The following is a 19706-nucleotide window of genomic DNA, read 5'->3' on the forward strand; positions in this document are numbered from 1 at the left end:
GCATGCATAAATTTATTTCTTGCTTTTATTTATTAACACAATATAGGTGAATTATTAGGCTCTATACAAAATAAACAAATTAATAACCATTGTGTATAATAAACTTTTTCATTATACATATTATTGCAATAATATTTTTTTTTAATATAAAACATACAAATATTATTCTTACCCATCTATCTAAAGAATATTCTGGCACTTGTCAAGCTGAAATATAGAAGTTTGAATTCTTCCTCAACAGTTTTTATTTTCTTCTCCGTCAAAGCTAACGCCTGTTGTAGTTGCACGGATCCTCTGCTCTTTTGTTCCTCCACGGATTTCCTCTCTTCTCTGATGTGTTTCCAGATTGAATCAAACCAGTGCAGAGATTCAAAATCATAGTCCTGAAATGAAGCAGTTTTAGTGATGGCACCTAATGTTGTAAAATACAAGGTTACTTCTCTCACATCTGTGCGTTTTTATGGCGGTTACTTGTCCCGCAACTTCTTAACCACGCAAGATTTTTTATTTTACCTCCATTCAAAAAAACATTTAATTTTTTGGTAGAACGTTAACAACTCTACACGAATCGCGTACGAGTCCGATTTTGATACAATTTGGCACTGAGATTGTGTGTGTGTACGGGTAAACTTTGAAACTACTCAACCGATTTCTAAAATTCTTTGACCACATCCCCATTGTGTGTGAGTGGAGGAGCTACATTATTTTTGAGATACATAAGAATACTTTTCCGATATTCCTACGGGAGTGTATAATCAAGATACGAATAAGAACGTTACCTGATCAAGTAATTTCAATATGTACGCAATGCCCATAGCGAAACCGTCGTCAGTGAACGCAGCGCCGACTTTGTTCTTTTTCGTCATTTTGTCTTTCGATAAGATCATGTGCTCGACAAAATTTAGCGTAAGTGGCGGAACAATTATGAAAAAATTCTTGAGATGTACATTTTTCGGATTCCTAAAAACGGGAGAAAATACATCTACCAACAATTTAAAATACTCTGTTCCTTGGATGAAATTTGTTATTAGAAGATTGATGTTGTGGTCTAAATTTTCTGATGCATGAATGGTTTTTGGACCCAGTTTGCTTTCTTCGGCTAATTCTTTGAATGTTTTATCAATATCTAAGGTGGGCAAGAATACTGTTGCATCAGAGCAGCAGTGCCTGCCTCCTGAACGGATCATTCTCACATAACCCATTGCATTTCCTATTTGGCTTATAAGATCTCTGAATAGATCTAAATAACTCTGACCATCTTCAGCCAAGCCCAAAACTTTTATGCCTTTGTTAAACTTCTCCGCATTTTTATATGCGTACATATTGTTGTAGGCCTGGGCGTTTTCTTTGAAATTCCTCATATCTTTCATAAGCCTCGATTTTATATGTTCATCATACATGAATTGCGAAAAAGTGAAAAATTTCTTTTTCAAGAACTGGTATGTGAAATTGACTGTCGTATTCATTATGCCGGTGCCATGGGTTCGAATGGAGTTGGCTATGTGCCGGATGTTAATAGAGTTTAGATGCTTGTTATTACTGCTCTTTTCAATAAATATTTGATTATTTAAATTATACAGATATTTTGATACAAAGATATGAATATTTCTCATGATTTCTAGAACGTCTAATCCTTGCTCCAAAGTCTGTGTGGGCAGATTGTCTTGTACAGTTTGCAGTTTAAACTTGAATTTTGCCATTTGACGCATTTCCCCATATGTTTTCCTATCGGACAAAACAACTGTGGTTAAATTGTAGTACATGGTAGAAAGATAGTGCTCCACTGATGGCACGATTGACATGTACACGGACAAAATGCGAAATGTGTCCACGGCAAGCAGAACCTTCTTAGTCATGTCACTTGAAAATGGATTTGTTGCATCTAGCTGTAGATGGGAATGAATATGAAGTCTTAAATTAGTTTCAATGTTTTGACTAGTAGATTGTATAACTTTGTCATCAATTAACTTCTGAATCATTATAACAAATTGTTTTGATTTCTTAATGTTATATTGTTTGTCTATATTATGTAAAAAGACAGCACAGTCTTCTAGGACCATCAGAAAATATTTCAATTTAAGGGCATTTAACTGAGTGTTGAAGTTTTGTTCAAAGTAAATTGGAATAATGTTTTGATGCCATAACATCCATGAGCAATTGCAATAGCTTTCAAATGTTTGCATATAGTTGGTTAGAGTTTGAACTTTTTCTAGAATAGTAGCTAATCTAGCATAGCCATCTTCTAAATATGTAGTATTAGGTACAAAGCTGAGAGCGATGTAGGCCGCAACATTGCGTTGCATAGTTGCAGCTCCTTTCAATGCTTGTTCTGCTATCACAATGCATGTTAGCTCATCCAAGCGCTTATTGGCAAAGTTTTTGTCCATCATAACAGTCTTCTTCAAATCTTGTACACTTGCTATAGCTTGGAAAACCAAATGTTGTATAATCATATTTATTGAATGAATTATCTGTGTGTAGTTTCGAGTTATTGAATTTTGTACTGATTTTAACATGTCTATCATTTCAAAAAGAGACAAAAGAATGTTTTTTGATAACGGCATGCCAAGTGATAAATGGAGGTTTATCATTGTCAGTACTGAGTAATTTATACTTGATGCCAGATCCAATCCAGCTAATAGAGTTTTGGCATGAAGGCTCATTTCTGATGCATTGAGTTTGTTATGTTTATAGGAGAAAATATCTTCCATGTTTAGTATCCACTGCGTACACAGCGCCTGAAGGCTGACGACATCGCGAGCCAGAGATGTCTTTTTATTGCTGATATATGATTGTCGAGCTTTGAGCATGGTTTGTGACAGTTTACCAAAAGTAGCACACAGTGATGGGACATGTCTTTGAAGGAATTGCTCCGGGAACCATATTGCTGTGCCAGTAAGATTGATGCTGTGAGCCTGTAAATATAAAAGAATTGATAATACGAAGAAATAATTGAATTTGATATATATAATGTAATCAGAGACCAGTCAGTGAAACTCTTTATATCACAGGGTAGGTAATATGAATTGGTTTCAATTTAAGATTAAAACCAGTTTAGAAAAGTGTATTCTCAACATGTAAATAATAGTGTGATTACTGCATACCTTTGTGTTCAATTCAACCAAACTTTTAAACATTTTCTTGTCACTAATTCCAAACAATTGTGAATTTAATACAAACAAAGCATTAATTTTGATACATTTGTACATATTGTCAACTGTAGGCTTCTCAACAGTAATCTTTTCCAGGTTGCTGATAGCTTGCTTCACATATTGTGTCAATTCTGTGGTTAAAAATGAACAATTCTTATTAACCAACTTCCCTCTAAGTATCAAGAGATTTTGCAAGCATGTTTGGACAATGTCATCATTCATAAGTTTAGTTGTTATGTTTTCAATAGCCCCAATCATGGAGCCCAACCTGTCCTCATACATGTCGAGTTTGTCTGGCGAATATGACTTTAATGTTTTTTGGAATTTCCTCCATTTTGTTGGTAGTGAAGTATTTGATATAAGTAATTCTGTGAGAACTATTACAGTGAAAATTTCACCAATGTGTTTGATTAAATGGTCTATCTGGATTCCGTCTGAAATATCAACAAATTAAATAACAGATAAAACAAAGTACAATTTACTGACCTTAATTAATTTCCAAAGGAATATTAAAATATTATCAATGTAAGGATTTTTTCTTCTAATTGAAATTAGTCCAATTTAATTAGTTTTAGCATTCTTATAATTTGAACTACCACTCTCTCAGTCTCATTGGAATTACAGAGAGCAAACAGTTAAAATCTTAGTCTTAAGTCTTTCAAATAATGTATGTACTTACTAAGATTAATAAAACCTTCTGTGCAAATTGCAAACATTTGGTTACAAAGATTGCGGAGTGTGTCATCACAGCGCGTAACAAAGGCACTCAAAGAACATATTTCTGTCATATGAGAGCTAACTGAACTTTCATTGCACTCATCGTAAGCAGCTAAAAATGGAAAATACCTGAAATATACAATTCATAATAAATTCTACATAATAAAAAAAGAGTTTCTAGCTTCAGCAACATAAGTTCCTCAACGGATCCATGGCTCCGACGTTCAAAGGCGACTAAGAAACCGGGAAATCGCTCATATGAGAGAGAGAGATAAGGATGCCCTTAGAAAACACAGAATACATAAAATACAAAATGCACAAATCTTTCATAGATTACCTTGTAAATGCTTCTTCTTTTAGTTTTGTGATTTCTATACACAAAGACGATAGGACACTTAATATTTTTGTCATCAATGAGTTATCTGACGATACTAATTCAGTTACAGAGATGGTTTCCTTTGGATCCACACAGATTTTAACAGCCAAGAATGTTTTGTTCTCCACCCATTTCTGTTCACTGGTTAAAGATAAAAGATCTTGATGTTGATTTTTGAAAAACTGTCCATAACTTTTGAGGATTTGAGTGCCTATTTCTTTTTCTGTGTCGGTCTTCATATTTGGTTATTTGTTAATGATTACTACAAAAGTATTATGGATTGTAGCCACTGTATGAATTAGTTACGGATTAAGACAAGGGGATAAAATATCCATTAGATTTGTATAATTTTTTTATTAGGGCAAAGAAACCAAAATGTTTTATATTTTTGTTTATCACCAAAATCCTAATCTAAAAATGTGACAGTGACACTGACATTTGCTTTAATTTTCTTCCTGTTGCGCCGGAGAAGTCTTCTCTGAGGTTTTCATATAGTATATGAAAACCTCTATATGTCAGGTATAGGATTACTTATTATGTTTTGTCCTTTCTGTCAATTTAATTTTGTAACACTTGTAGAGTAGGGTTTTCAAGTTACTGGTGTGTGGTTCCATCCTAGAATAGGACCACTCCCACTCCATGCTTCCGTGGATTTCGTTCAGAGCGACTAGGGATACCTAGCCTAGGCAACTAATAACATTCTCAAGGAGGCTTTTCGGTAGGCGGTCGGTTGTAAAATCACAGCCGATTATTATTGCGGCTTCACAGAGTGTCACAGATAGTAACATATTAACGAACACAAGCGGTAACATGAGTTTCCAAGCAAGATACAGCGGCGGTTGCTGCCAAGCCTTGTCAAAAATGTTTGTTAAGGCTTGCAATAGATTTGTCTATTAAGGGTAGGACTGAAAGAAACAATGTATTTTATTATTTATATATTAGTTTTAATTATAACATTTATATAATACAGATTTATAACAATAATATAAAGTAAAGATTTCTTAAATATAATGGACGGCATTTTGTTAAATCAGTCAAGTGTGTGGCAAAAAAATTTACACCAAACCAAAATGAACCACTTTGATCTTGAGAGGTTTTTGAACTGGCTCATCTGTAAAAAATAATCTATTTTTATTTTTGATTCCTTGAAAACTAAACATTTCAAATAAATTGAAGCGCGTGCTATAATATCATCTTAAAACTTTTTGTATGGAACCTACTCTATAATCCCACAACCAAGTTAAGACAAAAAATTTTTATAAACACAATCATGATTCTGCTAAACAAGAATGTAATGCAGTCTATATACGATGCGATGATGCGTGTTATTTAAAGATGAAGGTTTATAAGAGAAGTTATCACTTCCTCTTGTTATATAGCTTCATCCGTTTTAATCACGCAATCGTGAGCAGGAAGCATGCATGGTAGATGTGCAATGACAAACATGTTCGTGCTGGCATGCGTGCGTGCGTCACACTTCGACGTAGTCGAGAGCGGTACCGGCGGCGGGCGGGGCGGGCAGCGGGGCGGCGGGCGGGGCGGAGGGCGGGGCGGAGGGCGGCGGGGCGGGCGGCGGCGCGAACGCCGACAGGTAATTGTGGGGCGCGCACAGCGGCAGGCTGTCCGCTAATTCCCGCTCAGTTTCCGGGGACACGCCGGGCTCCTGTGAAGCAAGAATACATAGGATTACTTTCTTTTTATTTCTTACGAGTATGTATCTAAATGTATGTTTGTACATATTTCATGTTAAATCACCAATGCATAGTGACAACAGCGAGTAACTCAAATCGAACTCTATCATTACTATTTTAAAATATTTTTTACTTACATTGACAACGGCTACAGTGACGGTATTCGAAAACTTCACTTTGTTTTTTTCCACAGATCTATTGCCATATCTTTCTGCTCCATTTTCTGATCTTTGTGTATTGAAGTTGAGATTTGTGCGATTATTCACTTGATACCTATATAGAGGTGATTCTTCTCTCAACTCCGTTTTGAACATGTTTAAGTATCCTGAATTTAATCTATCTTCTACTTTAGGGATTGTTGAGTTGGATGGCACTTCATTTATAACCATAAGTTTTGACGGTCCCGGTTTATTCATATTAATGTTCATACTTTTCATATTGTTTGTCAATATGGATTTGTACATATCATGTCCGTTCTCTTTCACATTGGTGTTCCAAATAGTGTTGTCTCTTTCTAGATATTGGTGTAAATTTGGTCGGATGCTATTAGTGGAGGTCGGTTCCGCTTGCGTTATGATGACTGGCATAACAGTAGGGTACGAAGGTAGTGACACTCTTGGTAGCGGAGGAGCCTCGGTTTTAGCAGTTTCTCCGTTCGTTTCTGCGTCCGATGAGGAACACGAATGGGAACTACATTGCGAGCAAGAGTCTGAACAATCCGATTCTGAAAACAAAGAAAGTACGTATGTAAAAAATGTAGTCTAGTCAAGTAATACTGCAATAATAATAAATTTCGATTGCGCGAGAATCGGGTATCTGTTGGTTCTATAGGCCATCAAAGTCGAGCAGGCCGCGCCTTGGTGTTTCTTAGACCGTTTCGACCGCTGCGGCTGCGTTGTCATTGCCATTTTTCAAATTCTAATAAAGACAACAATTAGTTTTACTAACTAAAATCATTAATTGTACTGTGGTGTCAATGTCAAACGCTCTGAGAACCACATGTCTACTGGGCAGGGAGAAGAGAGTCTCAAATGGAAAGTGAGCGGTTTGGCATTCTCCCGCTATAATGCTGAACTAGATTTTCCTTCCGGGATGTCGGAAGGGAAAAAATCGATATAGTGATACTTTTTAGGTATGCTGCTCGACGTTGACAGGTAGGCTAAGCGTAATCCGTACAACATGTATCTACCGTGGTGCGCGGCGTAGCGTGCGGCCAGCAGTCGCGCCTCGCGCTGCAGCGACAACGCGCCGCCGCGCGCCGCCGCCCAGCGCACGTCGCAGCACAGGTCCCACGCGCGGAGGTCCACGGCCAGGCTCAGCGCCTTGTCCGCCCGCCCACGTCTGCATCGATAAAAAAATGCTTTCATTTCAGACATACGTCCATATTTTATTTGTAAAATACAAGAACTTAAAAGACAAATATAATGTAAAACGTCGATTAGAACACCGGTAATATTTTAAGCAAATTTGTTGAAAACATTTTTGTAGGTGCATTTGTTACCCAGACAAGAACCTTATTACCTGTTTGATCGGTAATGGCCATAAATAAAGAAAAAGAAGAGAAACCTGGGATTTAGCTTTGGCATCTATTTCAAATCTTTCTAGAATTTTTTCCGGGGGGAAATGCATGTATACGTATGCGCATGTAGCATAGTGTAAAACATAATATTATAAGAAGTCACTCAAATGTGAAATGTAACATCATCTTTTTGTATGTTTGATGTACCCGATCCCATTCTGCAATGGAAAACTGAGCACGATAGTTAGTGGAATGACCTGAGCAGATGGTGGAAGTAGTTCCTGGCGCGGTCGTGCACGCGCGGCGCCGCACACGCGGCGGGCGCCAGACACGCGCCCAGCGCCGCCTGTGCTGCGCGCTCCTCGCGCTGCCACGCTGCAACAACTTTCTCATTTCAAGCTTTTGTTCACTAGTCATCTTTTTTTTTCGGATGCGTTATTGCCATCTCTGATGTCAGGTTTTATTCAAGATACCAACATATAATGTCAGATGCCTTTAGGTGACTTGAATAAAACCGGCGTTAACAATAATGCACTCGAAAAAAAGAAGACAGGCTTGAGTCTAATGGCAAGTACTCGCACACTCACTTCACTAGTGAACTGTCAACCAGAGTGCATACAGGATTGCCCACGATGTTTTTATTCACCGGAAGCAAGTGATAGTCAATGAAAACTACAATGCATGACTCAAATTAGTATACAAACTCAAGTGGCACGAGAACCTGGGACCTTTCGATTTCGGGCGGACGATCTTAACCACTTGATCACCACCGCTTCACTACGGGTGTCACACGAGCGTTTCTGAATGAATCTTCCAAGATAACAAATCGGTAACCCATCCCTTAACGGACCATAACGTAACAGCTTACCCGTAGCGCTGCGCAGCGCAGCGCCCACCAGCGCGGTGACGGCCCGCAGACACTCCGCGCCGTGCTGCTCCCAGTCCATGGCCCGCAACAGCGACACAGCTTGAGAACTACGCCCCGACAAAAGCCACGCCTGCAAACCATTCATTTCTAACATTTCTTCATCAATTTCAAATCAAATTCGACTATTTTGCGAATATACATACTAAAATTATAAATGCAAAAGTCTGTCTGTTTCCGCTTTCACGGCTGAACCTCTGTACAGATTTTAACAAAAATTGATATCTATGTGGTTAAATAAATTTTCTATAATCGGGGGTGAAAGGTTATATGAAAATCTGTTCTGTCAATCTGTTTATTCAATATGGTCTGTCAGTACAATACATGCTGGAGAAGACCGCGCGCAAAAGCTAGTCGGTAATAAAACGGATTTGGTTTTTTGTGAAAATGTACACTATGTCCCGCCACTGGGCTTACAAGATTATATTACGCTAAGAGCAGTTCTCGCGTAAAAAAATATGTTCACTTATTCTAGATCGTCTGTACCATGTAGTTATTGATGCAACTAGTTCGACATTTTTATTCCAAGTAATTACAGTATTTAGAAATTCTCATTTAAAGTCACTAGAGACTTTTTTCTCCTCAGTTATTGATCTAAGTAACTGATATTATTTTTGATAATAATAAAAATATGACTAAGTGTACCGTCAACAACCGAGCGTGTGTTATTCGGAGTATAGCCAATGGTCCGCCGTTGAATGTTGCCAGGATACACGAGCCGCCGGTCACTCTCCGCGTTGTCTGTATTTGTAATCGTCGCCCGTCACTGAAATTTAAAAAAATGACTTCAATAGGCACCCACCCAAAATATCGGCATCCGAATATGCTACATTGTTGTATATTTTCATAAATTAATGCTTACATAATGAAAGAATTAATAAAGTACCCTAAATTAAACGTTTTAATCGACATAGCAAAGGGTGGCAAAGCTTTTGTGTACCTAACATACAGTGCTGTGTTCTGGCGGGGTAAATGTGCAGTAATACTCCCTATTCGATTTTTTTTCAATCGATTATATTTTTAACACCTATTTGTACATACATGTTTATTGCAAATACGAATGCTGAATACCGTGCGAGGGAAAAAGTAAGAAAGCGTACCATTGGGATATGTTGCTTAGTGGCGGAGAAAGGAAAAGGAAAAACACACAGATAAGAGAAAGATATATTGTTATGGCAAACAAGCTTTTGCCCGCGGCTTCGCCCGCGTGTATTCCTACGGGAATAGTTATTTTTCCGGGATTAAACGTACCCTCCGTACTTCAAAACTATATGTATGCAAAATTTCAAGATTGGTTGAATAGATAGAGTTTGAAAGGAAGAGGCAAAGGAACAAACTTACTTTCACATTTGTAATATTAGTTACGAAACATCTTATAAAGGCTAGAAAAAAAAAAATCTTATTTACCGTCTTTAATTGTTTTGTACTTCTGTGTTCAAAAATTGTTAAATAAATGAATAGGTAAATAAAAATCTCACCGCATGTAAGATGTGAGGTCGACGCACTTGGCGTGGTGGTGCAGTACATTCAACGCGAGATCGAAACACTGCAGCCTGCCGTTTTCTTCTGCCGCCAGTATCAGTTCTCCGCACCATCGTACGTCTGATGCTATCTGCATAAAAAAAATATTTAGTCTGGCAACTAGTTTAAAAAAAAAAGAAACAAATATAACATATTGCGATTGTGTGCTTTGGTCGGATCAGATATGGCTTGAGAGCTAAAGAAAAACATGTGTTTTATTTATTTCAATTAAGGGAAAGAGCTGTAAACTGCAGATTTTTCTTAATGGCGATAGGCACACTAATAAGTAAAACATATAGTTAAAAGTGGCCTTCGAGTTTCGCAATTCTTGGCTCTGCCTGCCTCGTGACATTATTAAAGATGTAATACGCATCTGTAACAGCGGCGAATAGGCAAGGATTTTGGTTAACTATATCATTACATATTATAAAACAAATAAAAAGAAACTCACAAAGCTGGACCTCGCGGAGTGCGTGAGGCCGGCGTGGGCTTGCAGCACGTGCAGCGTGCCGTCGATGCAGGCCAGCAGCAGCGCGCGCGCGCCGGGCGCGAGGCGTGCGGCGCGCGCGGGCGCCGCTAGCTGCGCCCGCAGCCGGACCGGCGCCGCGCCGCCGCCGCCATGACGCGACCACTCTACACTGACGCCATTCTGACAAGTGGACATGAAAAGCTACGAAACCGGATAATGGATTTTGACGGCTAGCGGCCAATGGCTTTGAAGGAAGAAGCTTAAAGTCTTGCCTTGTCAGGAAACATATTTTGTATTCACTACTTTATACAAGATCCAAACAAATGTATCTTTTTAATCCAACAATCAAAAGAGTCAATTTAAGACCTACCTTATGACAGTTGATTTGTTCCACAATATGCACCATGTGGTCTTGTGATAGTTCAGCTAACAATGTTTCATTTTCCAACTGATGTACTGCTCTTAAAAACATTTGCTGTCTGAAAACGGATAAGCTTATTAACATCAAAGTGTAGATATATTGTATCAAGAACAAAAATTTTTTTACAAAATATACCATACCCATCAATCTGGTACAAATGAAGATTTGCGTGGTCTTCCAAAATGGGGCTCCAAGGGGCTGGTTCGGCGGCAGCAATACTCCATATGAGTACTTGTAGTTTATTTCCATTCTGACACCATGACAAGCGACGTTCAGTCCGGCGCGGCCCCCCACCAAGTTCTATGGTCTGGGAATATTATAATTTTACTAGCTCCAGCACAGGGCTTCGCTTATGTGGGAATTTCAGGATAACAAGTAGGTACCCTATGTTTTATTCCAGGCAATATTCTAAATATTACAAATTTCATAACAATTTGTCCAGTAGATCTTGTGTGAAAGAGAAACAATCATACACACATACAACCTCACAAACTTTCGCATTTATAATATTAGTGGAAAAAATATCTTAAAATCATTCCATTGTTGTTGGCTACTAGCCATGTAATTATTTAATTTTCTTACCAGTTTGATTCCTGGGTAGCAAATAAAAAATTAGATAAAATACAATTTTAGTTAAAAAAAAGCAACAAGTATTATACTAGGAAATATTTAAAGTTGAAGAAATCACCCTTTCTCACTCATTTTTATTATGTTGAGTGAAATTGAACATCCTCAATCTCATGTAAATTGTAATGAAAAGGATTAGTGTCATATGTTGCAAATGTTCCCTAGTATATGAAAAAAACCTCATTAGCACATACAATACTTTATTACATCTTGTCTTGCATAATAGCAAGCATTATATTATTATCTCAAATTTACCTGTATATGAGGGTCTCTTTCTGATATTCTGCAGGGAACAGAGTGTGTTGAGGTTTTTCCAAATGTAATTAAAGTTGCTACTCTATCGGCATGAGCAAATATTATGTGAGAACTACTTAGAACAACTGAAAAATAAGAATACCTTTAAACACGTTTTCATAGGGAGTGTGATTCTTAAACACCCTGAATAATACCATATAAATTATTATACAAGAGCTTCAATTTGTTTGTATTATGCTTCAAATATGGTTTTATTTCTAGGAACTACTTTGCTCAAGTTGCTCTTGAAGGAGTACAATTTATATAAATAAGAAACATGTATACCTCCGGTTACAGTAGGGGACGCTAGTTTCCCAACGCAATACCTGTCAAAAAGTATTTGAGTTACATCTAACGTGCTAGGTTTGACTGTGAGGTAAGCTATGGCTCCTGAAGAAAACACGATGGTGATAAGCGTGTCATTGGCCCATTCAGAAGTAATTATACTCTTATCGCGAAGTTTGGACTCAAGTTTCCGAATCTGACGAGGCCGCGGGGCCCGCCAGTGACCCCCGCGCGTCTCACAATAACTACGCTTGGCGGCGTCGTGTATAGATTCATCACTGCGCTTTTTTGTCTCATATCTGTAATAAAAACAATAAAATAACTGAATAATCAAGAATTTTAAGTTGCATTCAAGCTAATCAAGCAAATAAGTTTACTTACTTGAAACTTTTGAAGTCTACATTACTCAATTGAAGTGCTTCTTCGGTTGTAATAAATTTTATATCAAAGTTGAACATGATAAATTAAACACTTAGCATCTACATTAAACACATTAGTTTTCTTAACTTTACAAAAAATATGAAATAAAAATTGAAAATAGATTTGTATTATTTCTTCAACAAGTTGCAAGACCTACAAGAAAATCAAGCAAACAAGAAAAAACTATTGACATGAGTGACATTGACACCGTGACACGCACAAAACAAGTGTTGCCAACAATCATAATTCTATTCCGGAGTAGGTACCTCTACCTACCTATTAGTAGCTGTACTCCCCGTCGAAGTACTTACTAAATCCATGGTACTTACCTACTTCTATTTAGTTATCAGCATGGAATTAGTAGGTACTCCGTGCAAAAAAGTACTTATTGAATCCATGGTTATGTCTGATATCTGAATAGTAGATACTATTAGTAGGGGTAAGCCTAGCCCATAGATATGGGCTAGGCTTACCCCTCTACTAAAACAAAAACGAAATTCAGGGCGCTTCCTGCCTGTACGGGTAATAAAACTATATGGACTCGGATTCCATCTAGTTTTATTACCCGTGCAGGTAGGTTTTAACTAGACCGAACTTAATAAGTAGCAGCTGTCAAGCCGTTCTTCAGCTTTCTAGCGTAAAAAGGAATCAAATCAAACTTGCATGTAACCACGTAATCTAACAAACCCTCCCTTCACCCCCGCAAAAATGCTGAAAGATTTAAATATAATGTCGACGCCCTTTTTTGTTTAGTTTATCCATATGGAAAGGCAAAGGGATCTAAAAGGAACCGCGCGTGCGATTTCTGTACTAGGTACCTATTTTTGATAATTTATTTCATCTAATACGGAGAATTTAAAAATAATATAATAATAATAAAGTTACGAAAGTTGTGATGAATAGATACAATATGTGGATACATAATAATGTGTGGATACAATATAATGGTATAATTACATAGTTACTTTCTTACACAGGTAATCAGAAAAAATATGCAATAGGTACCTAAGTAATTTTTTTATTTAACAACTTAGTACTTACAAACAATAACTAAAGTAAGTAGTTAGTTATCTAAAATTAAAAAGAAAATGGTACTTACTAATGTACTAAGAAGAGAATATGACGTCAAAATATTAAAGTAAATTACCTAATGGAAGGGAAATGGGAGCGTTTTAACTGACGGGATAATCTCGATAAAATGAAATAATGGTCGCCATCTGGCGCAGAAGTATTAAAGCACGTTGGTAGGTATTGCATCGACTCCCAAATGAGCCAGTCCAGAATATTCACTATTTGGATGTAATGGTAGTTGAGCTGAGCCCGAGACGTTTTTTGTATTTAAAAAAAAATCAAGGTTTGTTTCCTTTTAAAATGCCCCCAGCCCCCAGCCCCCAGCCTCGGTTCAGTGGTATGGACAAACACAACACAAAATAAAATATAATATGTTAGTATTTAAACAAAATAAAATCTAATATGTTAGTTATGTAGGTACTATGAAGACTTCAATTTCAATTTTTCAAACGTAAATTCACTAGCTGTTTCTGGTGATTTCACTCCTCTGTGTGCTATTCCAGATATTGCTTTATTCGTGCTTAGCTGTGGCTTGATGCCATTCCAACGGTATTTTAAAATCATCCTTGAAAAGAAATGCTGGCATCAAAAATTTAAAAGTAAAAAAGGTAATATCTGATACCAGCACATCACTAGGATTTTTTCGTGTGCATTGTTAATGTATTTGTAAATAAATACACGAGCATAGACAGAGGATATAAATAAAAGCCTAGGTAGTACATAACATTCCATAATATCTACTTTGTTAGCGATAGGCCAACTACTTATTAAACCACTGTATTGTGGGCCAAGAGAACAATTGCCGTAAAGCCCTCTACAGCAGAGGGATGGACACATTCGGAACCATTTGTCACGGAATTTATTTGCGGTATCATGGCACGGTATTTGGCTAGTTTCCCAAAGTACTTGCCACAAACATTGGGTACTTAACCACAGTTTAATTTAATTAATAACTTAATTACGTACGTTTTCTAATCTACGTAAGTAGAGAAGAGAGCTAAAACTAAATATATGGAAACGTAATTTCCATTAGAATAGGGTTTTTTTTATTAAAAGTACTATTTTATAATATCATATTTTTATGCACCGGCGACATCGTCTAAGTTCAATTTTCCCTTGGCCAATTATTAATCGTTGAAAAATGAATTATATGTAATAAATTTTATTTCACTTTTTCTGGATCTAGCTACGAGCACCCAACAAAATGTCGTAGTAGAAGGCTACGGTCCGTAGCCGCCTACGAGTCGTAGACATGTCGTAGATCTAGGTGACAAGCGAGGAAAAGTGCTACGGGCTCTACAGACAAGAGGGATGTCTGGCCCGGTGGATAATTGTTGATGATCAAATTATACTAGCGACCCGTTCCGTTTTCGCTCGGGTATAACCATAATAAATTACACTTAAATGCCTAAACCTTCCTCAGGAATCACATTACGTAGGTATCTATTAGTAAATACTGGTAAGACTTCTTTTTATAATATGTAAAGTTTTGCTATCTATGAAACCTGGCGTACAAAATGCCATAATAAGGTCATAATTATTTTTTCTGCTCTCGACCTGATTATTTGTTTCGAAATTATGATAAAAGCTCCCGAATACTTAAATAAAATTAATAATGAATAAAAATAAAATTAATAAAATATTTGCTTTACATAAAATCCATTTTAAGACATAAACCCTGTGGGCATGAAACGTTTGCATGTAAAACAAACAAGAACTCGTCATTATAACAAGTTATAAAAGACGTGACTAAATTACTCATGTACAATATTGAGACGTACTAATCGATACATTAGTAACCTATTTTTTAAAATAGTATTTTTAGCTACGTCGGTGCAAATAGTACCTAATTAAGTTATGTAGATAAGATAACATTAATAATCAGGTATCTTTGTTTAATGATGCATTGTTGAAGTTGAATGGTTAATACTAACCATTTACTTAGTCAACTGCAACATTGTTTATACGACACCCTATACCTTGTTTAAACTTACCTAGATCTGAAAATACGTGATTGAAGTCGAACAAAAAATGCGGGCGGAAATATTGTATGAAAATCCATTGTTCCCTTGAGAAGAAAAGTAATCCGGCTGAAATAAACACGAATCTCGCTGGATACAAACATTATTCAGGAAATAAAAAGAAATCCAAGGTCCAATTGCAAGATAGATCACTCTAGTAGGTATTATGTTTTCATGTTATTGCGGTCTTATCCAAATGACTGAAAGGTCGATAGGTCATCACCTCGGTTAGGTCAAAACGGAAAATGGTAATTTTCACATTTTCAGATTAACTTCGATTTTGAATGTTTATCTATATGTATCTAAATGGGTTCATCATCCGTTTGGCATATAGATACACGGCACGTAAAACTTATAAACAGGCTGTTAAATAATGAAAACCACAGTTTTTATTATATATTTTTTTTTAAGTTCTGACAAAACAAGGGTAGTAAGTATTATTTTCACACAAGTTTTCGCAGAGAAACACAATCTCCGAGACAATACAAAGCTAAACGAGGCAGTTGTTTGCGTGACTCGGAAGGATTTCGGTGTCTGCACAGTCCATATACAATTTATCGGCAATTTCGGAGATATGGGGCTTAGGGTAGCGTCGAAGGTTGTCCTATTTTGAACCTAATTATATTATAAGGGACTCGCAGGTATTAGATACTGATATTTGGTAATTTGCAGATACATTATTGATCTTCTTTTATAAGTAAGTTTAATGTTTCTTTTTTAATGTAAGTTGTATTTAGGTCAAGTATGTACCTACATTTCAAATCATTATTAACTACTAAATGAATACAGATATAAGATAATTTTAATACATAATAAACGTAGGAACGCTATATTTTGTAACAAGATATTATATAAACAGAGAAGGTGCATTTCATAAAGAAGAGCTTTGATTTTTTTATGCAAATGCAATTCAATAGCTACAGATAAAATATTAAATTGAAATTCTGAATAAGTTAACAGGAAATGTAGTTGAAAATCTAAACTTCCACAAATGCTTTGTTTTATACAAATGAAATTTAAATAATTTGATGAGATATTGAATTCATATTCAGTCGCTTCGCCTTCCATACATTTGAGATAAGTTTTTTAATCGTCAGTGAAAACTTGTGCCTGTACAAACCTTAGGAGTTCTTTTGTTGGGATCTGATCCTGGGCGCACCATCAGGTCATCATGAATGTCAGAATAATGCATTGTCATGTGATCCCAAGAATTTGTACGCAAATCTAGAGCTTCGGGGCGTCACAGACACGAATACAACATAGATAGAGATATGGGAACTGAAGCTCGCGCGCGTTGTGGTAAGCGGAATTAGGTGAATAAATTTCACCTGTAAAATTTGGTTAGACATGAGAAATCAATAACAGCTTGTAAAAAGCTTTTAGTGTATTTTGCATTGAATTTCACATATAACTTAACACTGGAATTTTATTTAGGTGCATCATATGTCGCAGTTACTAGACGCTAAGTGTGCCGGTGTCTTTTATGTTTATGGCAGATATTGAATACAGCAATATACACTTTAGATACATTGTTGATAGCAAGTTACAAGCGATTTTAGTACCAGATAAATATATTTGTCAAAATGTATAAAATACTACTTAGACATTTATTACTTTAGAGAGGTTACTATTAATTTTTAACCTCCAACGACATATCTCTGTATGTTTGTCTGTGTCATCGTAGCAGCCAAACGGCTGAACCGATTTTTATCTAGATTTTTTATTTGAAAGATAATTTAATTGTGTTCTTAGCTATGTTTGGAAAGCTTGAAGAAACAGGCGAGATTTCTGCAGGGAAATTATAAAAAAAATTGGTTAAAAAATATTGTGAGGTTTCTGAATTCCTGTTTATTCGTTACATAATTCCATCTAATCAACTCACTCGAGTTGATCAATTGGAATTATTAAACTACAAAACAAATTATACAGCGGAAACAATAATTTATTATGAATATCATTGTATTGAAAACTATTACTATAAATCCCGGGATTAAGCTGTATTGCGTTTCCCGAGTAACTGGCCTCTTACGAAACCATCTCCGCCAAGAGAATCAAAAGCTTTTATCGAAATAGAATAATGTATTTCTATAAAACACTCGTAGGAAGAAAACCGACGACATCACGGCTTAGATGGCTTTTAATATACTTAAAGAATATTAAAATCCCTGTTGAAAAGGACATATAAGTACGTTCCCTTTGAGTGCACCTAAGTGTGTAACAACTTTTATATTCGAACGAATGAATTAAATATCACAAGTAAACAAATGCGTAATATATTGGCTATGAGGACTGGTTTCATACGGTTTTATGTCTGTGCCATAACATATCCATATCATATAAACTTGGCATGGATAATAATGTAAATAATATAAATAACATGGAAATCTATTTTTTATGCGGCCACGGTGTAAAATTCTAAAACGATAGTTATAACTTGTGGTTAGTTTATTTAGGCTAAATTGGCTGTGAGACGTACCTAAGTAAAGAAGTTTTGTTAATTATTATGTTTGTTTGCGTAAGAAACCGTACCTATAGGTACCATATTTATACAAATTTTCTTTCATGTCTTCGCACAATATATGTATATATCTATACTTACATAACCAAACTATTCTTATTAAGTCAACAATCCATACTGATATTATAAATCTCTGTCTGTCTGTAACGTGGAAAGGATCAACGTTTGCGAGTCTCGGGCGAATCAACAGGTGGAGGCAAGTATCAAAATGATATATGTTCATTATTATGAAACACTTATTTCCCAGAAAAACAATATGGTTTGGTATCTAAGTATCTAAAAAAGGCGGAATCAATATCATTCTCGACCAGTCTGTAGAGGTACATTTAGTCAATGCTGTAGGTAGGATACAATGTATGCTATATGTTACAGTACCTATTCGCAGCTCAAGGTCTGCTACTGAATACCTCCCTCTACCACGTAATCACAAGTATCCCTGTGCAGCAAAAGCCATATTACGTTAAGCTAAATTGAGCTATTCAATTTATAATTTAGCGCAAAGCAGCTTGACTCGGAAGCTTACATAGTGCCTTCTCTTAGTGGTTACATGGCAATTGCGAATTCAATCCTGGTTTACCTAGTTGTTATATCTTGGTAAAGTACTTAGATAAAATTATGTTAATTTGAAAGTGTCATAATCTCAATCGTTTAGACGTGAAAGAAGGATAAATAAACAAACATATTCACATGTATAAAATTAATATGGACGGTATGAATTAGAAATAACATAACGTATTACCGGAAACCCATTGAGGTATTAAGATAAATACTTTGGTTAAAGTGTAGACTACAGGAAATTAAACCTGTAGTACCTTTTTGTTGTCACATGAAAGTTCACTCCAAGCTGATGGCAATACGACACATATTGGAACTTTGTGTCCACTCAAAAGGCTGAAATTCATAAAAAGAACATTATTTCGTATCATTCCAATTGTTATCGGAATTAATTTTCATTATTGAAAAACGAAATAGGTACGTACTTACTAAATAAATAATTATGTTGAATTTCTTTAGTTGGCATTTCGTTCACGTTTTTAACAAGTAGGTGTTGAGTATTTACTTTTTACTTTCGCCGTTTTCATTGATCTCATATGGGACCTCGTGTAGGGTACTGTAAGGGCTTTACATTGGCTAAATATAGATTAAAAATGAAAATTCAATAAATTAAACGGTGAAATTGATTTGAAAATATTGGTTTGACAACAATTATATAGAAATCGGCACGTGTTCAGTAAGAAGATAAGATCTTTTTTGTAGCATATGTATAGCACCCATCGATATCGATAGCACCGCTATACGTTCTTTACGGAAAAAATCTTACAGGAAGTTTTTATTATAGATAGTAGTGGCATCAAAATAATCTCATTTGTGATCACATCATCACATCATATCATGTGAAATTTTACAATGTGTGACGATGATATTTGATGTTTACGCCGGAATTTTTTGACGAATTTTACTTGACAAAACTATTTCCATATTGAAAACTAAGCTTAAACGTTGTACTTCTTATTACATATCTACATCAGTTTGTAAAAACGACAAACTAAGAATACTGCTAACAATAAATATCAATAGGAACTTTTAACCGCATCTAATAGCGTTGTCTTTCAAATCAGTCAAGTTCTTGCATTTAAAAAATGTTGATTTGCAGCTGCGCCAATCGCCGAGGGATTAGG

At 36.0% G+C, this 19706-nt stretch overlaps 2 protein-coding genes across 3 annotated transcripts; both read right to left on the bottom strand.

Moving 5' to 3' along the window:
* Positions 1-7: 7 nt before the first annotated feature.
* On the bottom strand, positions 8-4672 carry SWIP (Strumpellin and WASH-interacting protein). The gene is made up of 5 exons (XM_053756333.2): positions 4207-4672; positions 3832-3998; positions 3105-3586; positions 780-2915; positions 8-383 (listed from the first exon to the last, which is right to left on the bottom strand). Exons 1-5 carry the CDS (start codon positions 4482-4484, stop codon positions 177-179), a joined length of 3270 nt encoding a protein of 1089 aa, XP_053612308.1. The 5' UTR covers positions 4485-4672; the 3' UTR covers positions 8-176.
* A 522-nt stretch (positions 4673-5194) lies between these two features.
* frtz (fritz) lies at positions 5195-12601 on the bottom strand. 2 transcript variants are annotated; one of them, XM_053757001.2, is made up of 14 exons: positions 12379-12601; positions 11998-12296; positions 11674-11798; positions 10932-11098; positions 10741-10849; positions 10353-10550; positions 9859-9992; positions 9026-9146; positions 8324-8453; positions 7713-7830; positions 7126-7277; positions 6074-6660; positions 5746-5908; positions 5195-5356 (listed from the first exon to the last, which is right to left on the bottom strand). In XM_053757001.2, exons 1-14 carry the CDS (start codon positions 12453-12455, stop codon positions 5301-5303), a joined length of 2436 nt encoding a protein of 811 aa, XP_053612976.1. In that variant the 5' UTR covers positions 12456-12601; the 3' UTR covers positions 5195-5300. The 2 variants fall into 2 exon arrangements, with proteins under 2 accessions (XP_053612976.1, XP_053612977.1); XM_053757002.2 differs by having other exon boundaries at positions 5202-5356; positions 5690-5908.
* Between the last annotated feature and the right edge of the window lie 7105 nt (positions 12602-19706).

The sequence above is a fragment of the Plodia interpunctella genome, chromosome 16 (assembly GCF_027563975.2).
Source record: "Plodia interpunctella isolate USDA-ARS_2022_Savannah chromosome 16, ilPloInte3.2, whole genome shotgun sequence".
Lineage (NCBI taxonomy): Eukaryota > Metazoa > Arthropoda > Insecta > Lepidoptera > Pyralidae > Plodia > Plodia interpunctella.